Here is a 10,984-nt window from a genome sequence, read left to right on the forward strand (position 1 = left end):
CAACAACTCCAAATGCTAATTCAGTGGCTGCAGCACAGCACTTAAGCACATGTTTTTGTGATCATACAAGACATAACCGTACAGTAAGTGTTTGGTCCAACATTTAGTTGCATCTGCCATAGCACATTGCTCAGACAACACCATGCCTGCTGCCAATCTGGCGGTGGCAGCTTTATGTTTCAGTTCTGCTTCTCATCAGCAGGGTCTGGGAGGCTTGTCAAGATTGATGGGAACGTAGACATTGCAAGAAACTGGCAAATCTTATAGGAAAACCTGCTTCAGACCTAAAGCTGAGACAAAAACTCGGTTTTCAACAGCACAATAAATCAACAAGCTCAAAGTTACATTGGAATGGCTTTAAAATAAGAAAATGAATGTTGTTGAATGGACCAGTCCTGACTTGAAACTGCTGCCCATACGTAACTCCCAAGCAACTTAAGGGATCTTGACCAAACCTGCCATGACGAATGGTCATAAATTGCACCAGGGTGGTGTGCAAAATTGGTATGGACCACAAAGACCTGTAATTGCTGCCAAAACTACTTCCAATACATTCTGAGTTCATACACCTGGACACTTATGTAATTTCATTTTGTTTTCTCTTTAGTTTTTGCTGACATTTACTGTAACTTAATTTTAGCCTTAGAAGTCTCAGTCTGAGCATTCAGGGTTTAAATAACATAGCGACTTAAGAATATGCACGCATCATTGTGTAATTTCACAAAATGGAACACCAGAGGAAGTGGTTTATAAGGCACTGTATGTTTGCACACTCCTCATTAGAATATTTTAATGGCAGTCTAAGCAACAGAATACACAAATGAGGAGATATAAATGTTAAATCTGCACAAAACGTACATGTACTGTGTTTTCTTCCACAGTAACTGGGTGTTTTGATAAGGAGAAAAATTTGTATGCTCTACTGATTGCAATGCACTTCCAGATTGTTACATTTGTGTGCTAAAATTGGCACATGATACAATTTGACAAATTCATGAGTTCAATAATTCCTAATAAAGTTGACAGGCATAGAGTATGGGCCTACAAAATGTACATAGTGAACCATTATTAATATATTTCTGGTTCAATTGGTCCCAGAGCTATGCACACAAGGTTCTGACTTTTCTTTTCACTAGAACAAAATGACAAATATATCAAAAGCCAGAGTCTGTTCTCACAGTGGCACCGCTACAAAGAGCAATTGCAGTAGCCCAGAGAAAATATTTAAGCTGTATTAAACAATATTAATCATTTTGAAAACCATGAGCTCACTTATTTGGAAGACCACAAATCTCAGAAACTGGCAACAGCACTAATAAAATTGTATTAAATATTAAAATCCCAGAGCTCCTGGAGCGCAGTGAAATCCCAAGGCATTTCTGCTTAGCTCTACTGTTTAGATCGGTTTCCATTGCAGGTGCCAGTTCCTGACATCATCTTCTGACTTCTCATAAGCAGAAAGTTCAGAGTGAACCTATTTTTGTAATGGCTCAGAATTAATTATATTGCCCAAGTCAGCAATCAATGTTAGTTCTAATGCATTTGCATCTTTGAAACAATCACCAAATTAACCTTTTGAAAGCCTAAATAAAATCACAGTAAAACTTTTAATCAATACAACCTATATTTATGAAAAACATCCAAAAGCAAGAACATACTCTGACCCTAGGTTAGACAGATTGAGAATAGTCATGCAAACACTGAACACATTATTCTGCAAATTTCCTCTAGGTTCTATTAGATAGCTTTGCCTCTCCTCTTATACAGTGAGTAACTGGATGAATTATTATACTATAAAAGCATATTGACAAATTCCCATCACAGTGTTTTCACAATAATAACTACATGTTCAGGTGAGCAAGACAAAGGAAGACTCTGTAAGTCCTTGCTGCACACCAATTGTGTTGACTTCTATGAGTTTTATTGCTGCTTAAACAGACACATGGAGCTATAAAACTGCAGCAGCTAGGCAAAATCCCGAAATCAAGTGACTCCATGTCCTTTGGGTGTTTCTCCAGTGAGACTGAGCCGAAGCCAGCCAGCAGCACCCTGGAGGGCTGATCTCTCTTCACGCAGTAGTACCTAATATGTTGAAAGTGATTCCAGTGGAAATTAAAACCAAGATTAAGACCTTCTGTTGTAGTTCTGAACAAATGTGATTCATCTCAATACAGGATGTTCGGCCTGGTATCATTGGATCCTGTCCTGTCTTGACATCATTTAAATAGCACTCAGACTCACGTTGCCAGGGAAGCAGGAGTGCTCGGAGTGCTGCCGCTAAAATCTAAACTAGAAATGTTGCTGCACTGTGCAATTCTTTTCCCATTTTTGTCACGATTGCAACCCCTCCACTTAAGGGCGCTCCAGCCCTTCCTTGTTTGTTTCATCTCCCGCACCTGTTCCCTGTTCCAGCCCCTTTTCAGTTCCCCCTTAAAAGCCAGACGCTGACGCTATTCCGGGCTCTGCATTGGTTCCCGCATCATGCGAGCCCGGGATCTGGACGCGCCTGGCTCGTTATGGTTTTAGTTTCTGTTTCTTGTTCCCGTTCCCATGCCCCCTGCCGGTCCCGACCCGGTTCTGGATTTTAATTGCTGTCTTGGATGGATCGCCTGGCCTTGGACTTTTGCCCTGTTTTTGTCTCATCCCTGGATCGTTTGCCTCGGCCACACCTCCCCCGACCACCAGCACTCCATGGACACGCCCCCCCCCGTTTTCATCCCCGTATCCTGCATGCCTTTTTACCTTGTGTTTTCTCACTCAACCCTGGATCCTGTCGTCTGCATAGGGTCCGGAAATAACTCTTCCTGACAATTTTGTTCTGTTTTTGACATTTCTAAGTGAAAGATTATATAAGGAAAAGAACAATGAATGCGCTAACGCATGCTTTTGCAATGTATGGAACAATACACTGCAAGATGCAAAACACTGTAGCATCTGTCATGCTGGAGCTAACCTGAGGAGGAAAATATTTGGATGTCTTTCCTCTCCAGGCATAGTGTAGGTGTAGTGCCTTTGTATTTCAATTTTAATTCCTTTCAAACTTCCTTTTTTTTCAGTTTCAGATTATGCAATTTTTAAAACCTGCACAGAAGGCAACATCTGGGTTAAATGCGTGGGAATGAGCATCCTTGGAAAGTTTCCATTTTTCCATAAGGAATGGGCATTCAGCTGCATTTACGGTAGAAAGCTGGAGGGCAAACCCTAATTCCTAGCCCTACCCTACCGCAACCAGACAGACACGCCGCTTACAAGGAGAAAACCAGCACCCAGCGTCACCAAATCACGGAAGATTCAAAAGAGACAATGTCTTCCTGCAGATTTTATCCTCCCAGCTACTTTGGCCTAAATAATTGTCAGCCACAGTTCAGCTCTAATGGTAGGATCGTTCATATATTATTCAGCTCCAACAAGCGCGCTCCGACGACGCAAGAAAATGAAGGATGATGTTTTACATATTAACCTTTGGGAACTGACAGAAGGGTTTGTTTTCTGCCAAGACTTTTGGTCAGTCATTTGTTCTCCCACACGGAGATTGTGTTGGTTTTAGTTCTGAATGGCATAACAGCATGTCAAATGTTAGCTGTCCAGCAGTCTGACACAGTAGATTGTGTTGTACTACCAGGCAAAGTGGAGAAAACATGCGATCTTATTAGATGGAAAATCAATCATTATTTTCCAAGCTTCTTAAGGACTAATGATATGAATGTTGATGGGTTTAAGATGGATCATGATATAAAAAGGGCATTAGAAAGGAAAGCAATCAAAATAATTCCAAGTCTAAACTAAAGGGGGCGTAATATGGAGATATGGTAAAGGAACAGAATATCTATTGTCTTGATTAAATCATGAAGGGATTTAATACAGGTTTTCAAACTAGTTATGACGTCATCTTATTGGATTACTTCAAAGCTAATCAGTAACACAAGAACACATGGGCACAACTGGACATTACAAGGAAATAGATATAGACGCATTTAGATTTACAACTCAAAGGGTAGTGTTATCAAGAGCAAGCTGAGAAGCTCTTTGAAGACTGCCTGGGCACATTCAAGAAAACCCTGAATAAAATCCTATTTAAATAAAAAATATTAATAAAATTTATTAAAAAGTATTAATAAAATACTAGCAGCCAATGCATGTCGAGTCCAATAGAACAACACTGTGAATTGTAACATTCTTACAGTATGTTCTTAGATAAACACAGCACCTACAATGACATAGTAAAGAATAGTAAATTACTCTTATGAATGTCTACCCTGATGGACAAATCAAACAATAGTATTTGGCATTCAATAGCAATATTTCTCCTTTGTGTCTGTGAAACGTGAAACTTCCCGACACCTCTGCCCAAGCAACCACCATGGAGATACTTGTTCAAACCAGCTGGGTGTTTGGTCTCTGAGCAGACAAATAAAATGGTAGTGTTTGAAGCTTTGGAGTGGTGGGGTTCAAGAAAACATTTTTTATCCCTGATGCACACCTTGTGTCAGTCACGTCACGGCGAAAGGTGTTCACTAAATAAGTACGTACTAAGATTTGAGGAGGATGGTCGTCTCCTTATTTTTCATAAATTCGTGCAGTGCTAATTTGTTCCTTCTTTACTGTTTCCTGATACATGCTCGGAATGTCAAATGAAAACCATGAAAAGGAGAAACAGCAGAATATTTTATTTGTGCAGAATGTGTTAATGTTGTCAGTTAAATTGCATATTTTGGGACACTGTTTTTTTTTTATTCTGGCAAATCAGACATGACACCTGTATGCCATGTTCACAGATTCCGACCAAATGAATCTCGCTAATGAGTTTTACTCTTGGTCTCTCAGCATGATAACAAGGAATTTGGAGACAAGACAATACCGGATATTTTCAGGTTTGTTGCATCTCTGCGCTTTTCATGTGATTGCAGCTTAATTAGGAATGCATTTAACGTCACTATAGTCACGGAGGATGATCAAGTAAACGGAGACAAAAACAAAGATGAATTAGACCTCATTTTTCATTCTCCAGTCTCAAATGCGAGAGAAACGGTTCCATTTTGTCACGTCTCCCTTCATTCTCCGAAATCAGCTGATTCAGTGAAAAGTTAACAGGCGATTAGGCCCCTGAATGAACAGTTGGCCATCTTTAACTACGTTCAGTTTTCCCAAAGTACTACTGTGACGTTTAAAAGAAGATGAACATGAAGTATTTACTACAGTTCTTTCATAAACCACCAGAAACGATCTAATTTACCACACTAGTTGACGCTATCTCATTTTTTCCCTTGCTTTTGATATTTAAATTTCAGACTATTCTGTTTTTATTTTTAATTATAATTAGGGGAAGAAAAAAATGTTTTCATTAAGTCCATAACATTGTTAGCCATTTCGTTTGGGGGTTTTTAAGCGCCAATACAGTACTGTATATACCTTACATTTATATAATATGAAAACAATTACATTCTTTATAAATTGCGTGTAAGATTTCCCCCTGCGCTCATCTGTATTTGTGATTACTGCATACACACACAACTGGAGTCTGATTTTATTGAATTCCACCGATCTCCTCCAGGTTATTACATAACAGTCTCTGTAGAGGGAAGTGTCTGTCTTTGTAGCATTACCTCCTACATTATCCTGTTTACACTGCTTAGTTTACGCCGTCTTCCCTTTCCTTGTCACTTATCACACATGGCCGCTGTTGCTCTTTTAAGAGCTGGTGCCGGTGGGAGCCGCTTCTTCCCCCGTCCCGCCCACCAGCGTGCCGCTCCAGTCACGTGTGGCGGTGCCTGCTGGTGCCTCTCCGAGCTGAACTAATCCCAAAGTAACCAGTTAGCTGGGAGATGAAGACGGAGACCGCAAACGGGGACAGCGCGATCCACGGGGATACAAAAGGAAACAGACAGATGCAAAACAAAAAATTGCATCCTAAAGCAGGGCAGCATAAAGGACAGCGCTACGGAAGGGGAGATGACTGGGTTTTTGTTTTACGGACACTTTGGATTTTCAAAAAAACTCGTTCTCACGAACAGTGATTGCAAGCAGAGGCAGAACGCATTGCACCGACACTTGGATGCAAACCCCGTCTTGGTTTAGGTGGGGAACTCATAATACTGTTTTTGATACGCATTGAGTGTCGGGTACGGGCGTGATAGGAGCCGGGCGCACCTTAAAAGTACTCCGAAGAGATCAGCGGTCTTCTGCAATCATGAGGATCTTGTTGGCTAACTCACTTGCTGTGATCTTTCTGTGCGCCTGTGCGTCCGTGTTTTACGTTTGGACCGGACTTGAAAGGGCGTTAGGAAGATACAAGCGTGGTTTAGGGGAGCCGGGGTCGAGCGGATTCCGTGACCAGCTCGGGGACCTGTCTCGGAAAACTTTCCGAGCGCTGCTCGCTATGCCGGGGGCGCAAAGACCGCACTTGGGTGACAGTGATAATACCAATAATTTCACTGGCAGGAGATATTTTGCTGGCACCCTCACATATGGGAAACAGCCCGGTTTGAATGTAAGTAATAGGGGAGCAATGAAGGAGGTACCGATCAGGCTTAGCGATTTGGTAGAGGACGGGGTTTTCTGGAACGACAGAATGGACGCGCTGTTGTCAGCAGGCTTCAGTGAAGCCCATGCCCGGACCTGGAGACAGAGAGCCCGTGCATCTCGGGTCGTTTCCCTGGAGCAGGGCTGTGGCCGGACCTCCAATCGCCTGGCTCATTTCTCCGATGGCACTAAAGCTTGTGTCAGGTACGGGATCAACGCGGACCAAGTGCTGGGAGAGACTTTGTCTTACTACCTAGCCAGCTTGCTAGGAATCCCGAACCTCCCGCCGCTTGCCCTGTCCCAGGTTAGCCCCAGCAGTGAGCAGTGGGCGACAGTGAAGGAGGACATGGCAGACTTACAGTGGTCTGATAAAGCTGTCGTGTCCCTCACCGAATGGGTAGCCAATTTAACAGGGGTTGTCACCCCAGCGCCCCTTAGACAAGAGGGCAGAGGTCTCAACCCCTTGCGGGCGGATCTGGATAATAGGACTTTGGGAGAACTACGGGAGCTGGTGCAATGGACCGATCTAATTGTATTTGACTATCTTACGGCAAACTTCGACAGGCTGGTCAGCAATCTCTTCAGTCTCCAGTGGGACTCGCGGGTGATGGAGAGAGACACGAACAACTTGTTGAAGTCCCCAGCGGGCGACTTGGTTTTCATAGACAACGAGGCCGGGCTGGTGCACGGCTACAGGGTGCTGCACATGTGGGAGCAGTACCACAAAACGCTCCTTTCTTCGGTGTGTCTTTTCAGGAAGAGAACTGCGAGTCGAATCATAGAGATGCACCAGAAGAGAGACGCGCCGAGTCGGCTCCTGGGTCTTTATCAAGATAGCGAATCTCTTGCTCCGGTGCTGGGGTTTCTTTCTGATGAACAGGCTGGAGTTTTACAAGAAAGGATAGACTATCTATATAAACACATACTGAACTGCAAGCGCACGTACAGTCAGTTATAATGAAGCTGATGTATTTCCTTCCATAGAATGAAGAAGACCTGGAAGGTTTTTTTCCTCACCTGTTACAGAAGTCTCTCCGTTGTTAAATTTTTAGAGAGACAGTATTAACAAACTAATGAGCTTCATGTTTCTAATTTATTTTACTGTTTACATCGCTCAATGACCTACCTCGGTGAAAAATAGAAAATGATTGTTCTCTGCTTTCGATGTTTTTTTTTTAAATACCTATGGAAATTGCTACTGTAAGTATTTTCATGCGAGGGTCATCAAGCTTTGTATTAATAGAAGCCTTAAAGAAATGTTCCAAATATGATAAGTATTTTTTTTCTTCCGTAATTTATTGTAGAGGATTGTTCAGACTTGCAAAGAGAGCCACTGCCTCAGGCGGTCAAGTGCACAGTAAGCAGTTACAATGAATGCGCTTGTTTGGTGAGAACAAAGCGCCTTCTGAATTAACGTGGAGTCAACAGTAGACTTATTATGCTGTATATATGGGGAAACGGTTTCTTTGGTGGGAGCAGCATTGCATTATAATCTCATGTGGGAGATAAGGAGGGAATCGGCGAGGGCTGAAAGGTACAGCCACACGCGTCACGAAGCAGATGTTCAGAATTAGTGCGATTCTCTCCGTTTACGCGTAGACATGCTTAAGATTTGACTACTCTTAGAACGAACATCAGTTAAAAAAAGAAACGTACATAATGCGTTTTGCTTTAGCCTTAATTTGTATATAACGTAATGTAGACGAGTTCTGTACTGTGTACACAGTTCTATGTTTTTGATTTAGGAAAATGGCTTAAATTATGCACATATTATCAACGTTATTAACATTCCATTCCATTCCATGAGAAAAACAAAGCACAACGAGTTTGTGTTAAAGAAAAGGGTAAAACATGATACTGAATGGGGACATCAAGGTGAGATAAAGTAAAATCGTGGTAAGATCATGGGAATTATAAAAAATAACAATCATCTGAGGTTTCAGTGCAAAATGTAGACAATGTTTTATGATTTGTCTCATTAAACTTGCAGACATAACATCATAGTAGGATTTTGTAGGGAGACTTTCGTTTTTGAAGTATTTTGGGGGTTTCAGAATTTTGACGTTTCAACATTTCATTGAACAGCTAAAGACAGAAGAGATACAACTACCATTTTCCACTGCAACTGGTCCAGCTATAGACCCTGAAACTGTACAAGAAAAATTATTTTGTACTGCGCCACAGTTTAGTCTCCAGCCATCCAAATATAAACAAAGAATTTCTGCTACGTCCAGCTAGCTCAGTATTGTAATCATAGACCAGTTGCTTTGTACACAGCTGCTATAACCCTTGCAAAGAATCCACTGATTATGAACCACTCAGTCTATATTCATATCAGATTGTTATTCAGCAGTCCCTGCTTTGGTGTTTCAGCTACCAATCCTTGAATTATTACAGTAATTTTTCACTCTGAGTGGATGCACACCATAAATCAAGAAAGCTGAGGGTCACAGATAATGTTCACAGGGTGATTTTTTTCCACATACAGAAATATATTTCTAGTATGTTTCAAGCACCAACCACAGGTTCAACAAAGTAGAATGCACATCAAGAAATAAAAGAGGGATCAGCTATGATTTTATAGTTTATGTTGGTATGGTCCAACTGAAAATGTGTGAAAGTAGCACTCCTTCGCTGCTGAGCAGGTTGTTGCTTATATTACATTCAGAGCCTCATGATTCTGGATGTCAGGTTTCCTCCATTTCTATTGTTACATACATGTCTGTTTATTTTAGGCAATAGATGCCTGTCTGAGAAGTGCTTCGTTTTCAACTCCAGAGTTTTGATTTATGTCTGAGCCAAATAAATAACGTTGGCAGGCTCAGACAGTTTTTTTCAATTTGTAAGCATCTTGTTATTACAAATGCCCAGGCGACGTGGTCTAATTGCCTGCCAAAGGGAGGGTTGCATTGGAACCTCTATTAAGGCTTCTGGGGTGATCAATAAGGACTGAGTGCTGTGAAAGCAGAAGCAGGCCATTTCCAGAGCACAGCAGGTGCTACCACTACTCCTTTGGGTATTGCAGTGGAAGACATGTCTGCTTATGTCACGTGCTACATGAGTTCTTGATGTGTCCTTTACTCTGGAGAGCTGGGGCTCAATACCCTGAACTTTGTCGTTAACCATTTGTCCCTTTCTGAATCTGTCCCATCCAATTATTGTTGGAAAATAAACCTTTTTCCCTTTACTTACCTAATTGCTCAACCTTAAATGTTTCTTGGGTCTAATGTTAGTTTTACTACAAGAGGTAATTATATCAAAAGGGACCTGTATCTTCCTAAAACTTTTTTGGTCATGCAGGTTCTTAGACACCTGCCTCATTCAACTTTTTGGACAGTGGTTCACATTTCATAAATTACAGCCTGAGGAGAACCCTTTCCTTACCAGAGGTAAGACAATCTTTTGCTGCTTCATTTTCTCCAGACTGCCTAACACCATCATATTTGCCTCTTTGTGGGACTCATCACCAGCTTTAATATTATATAATATCACAGTTGTAGGCTGTAATCAACTTTGGACACACTTGACCTATCTCTGTTGGTACAGTAAGCAAGCATTTTCAGACAGAGACCAAGTAAAGAGGTTTTCATATAGTGGGTCAGCAAAACCTGTAAAGAAGACAGTACTTCAGACATCCCTTAGGATCAAGAGTATCACTCAGCACATCTCCTCACAGGAAGGAAAGACTTGTTGGTTAAATCAACATTCTGCCTTGATATACAGTATCTATTTTCTATTAAAACAAAAGACTGACAGTATTGGCTTGATTTGAAAAACAAACATCTGAAATAGCAAAAGGAGGCTGAAGTTAAACATGTCTTTTCACTACAAATGGTTAAAAGTAGCTGCTGTCATTGTATATTAATATCAAATGTAATTTCAGTAACTTTTTGTTGATGTTCTGTTTCTATCAGTTGCCCTGGGCATCACAGTTTAATTGATAAATGTGTGCACAGCAGTTTGTTGTATATAGTGCAATTTATAAAACTGGAAACCGTTAAATTAAAATGAATACAGGAACAACTACAGTATAATCCTTTGAGTTTTTAAGCTTTTTAATTTATTATATTAAATTCTTTCAAAGGAAATGTGTGAGTTGTTGTCTAAGTCAATGCTGTTAATAAAGCCAATTTTACAGGAAATGTGGGAAACGTACTTTAATAACACTATGGGATGTGTATCAATAGTGGTTATAGACTTCTGCAATTTCTGCAGTATTAATTCAGGAGTCAAGCATTTTTCCTGTGAATTGAGATTTGCAATATTGTGCTTTTGAGATTCCTGAAGTGGTACAGGTATCAGTTTGTGATCTGGGTACAGCAGACTGCCTTATTTCTGAAACAGAAAATGAAGTTAATGTAAAGTTTGACAAGTGTAGTTCCATGGAGATTAGAAGCTGTCCTGTCAAAAAGAGAAAACAACAAGAACAACTGGCTCTCAAAATCCCTGGAGATATTGTCACAGT

At 41.0% G+C, this 10,984-nt stretch overlaps 1 protein-coding gene across 1 annotated transcript; it reads left to right on the forward strand.

The window, feature by feature from the left end:
- The first annotated feature begins 5,811 nt into the window (after positions 1-5,811).
- On the forward strand, positions 5,812-10,661 carry fjx1 (four-jointed box kinase 1). The gene has a single exon (XM_088935106.1). It carries the CDS (start codon positions 6,188-6,190, stop codon positions 7,475-7,477), a length of 1,290 nt encoding a protein of 429 aa, XP_088791232.1. The 5' UTR covers positions 5,812-6,187; the 3' UTR covers positions 7,478-10,661.
- The last annotated feature ends 323 nt before the right edge of the window (positions 10,662-10,984 follow it).

The sequence above is a fragment of the Atractosteus spatula genome, chromosome 16, assembly GCF_055471065.1.
Source record: "Atractosteus spatula isolate fAtrSpa1 chromosome 16, fAtrSpa1.hap1, whole genome shotgun sequence".
Classification (NCBI taxonomy): Eukaryota; Metazoa; Chordata; class Actinopteri; order Semionotiformes; family Lepisosteidae; genus Atractosteus; species Atractosteus spatula.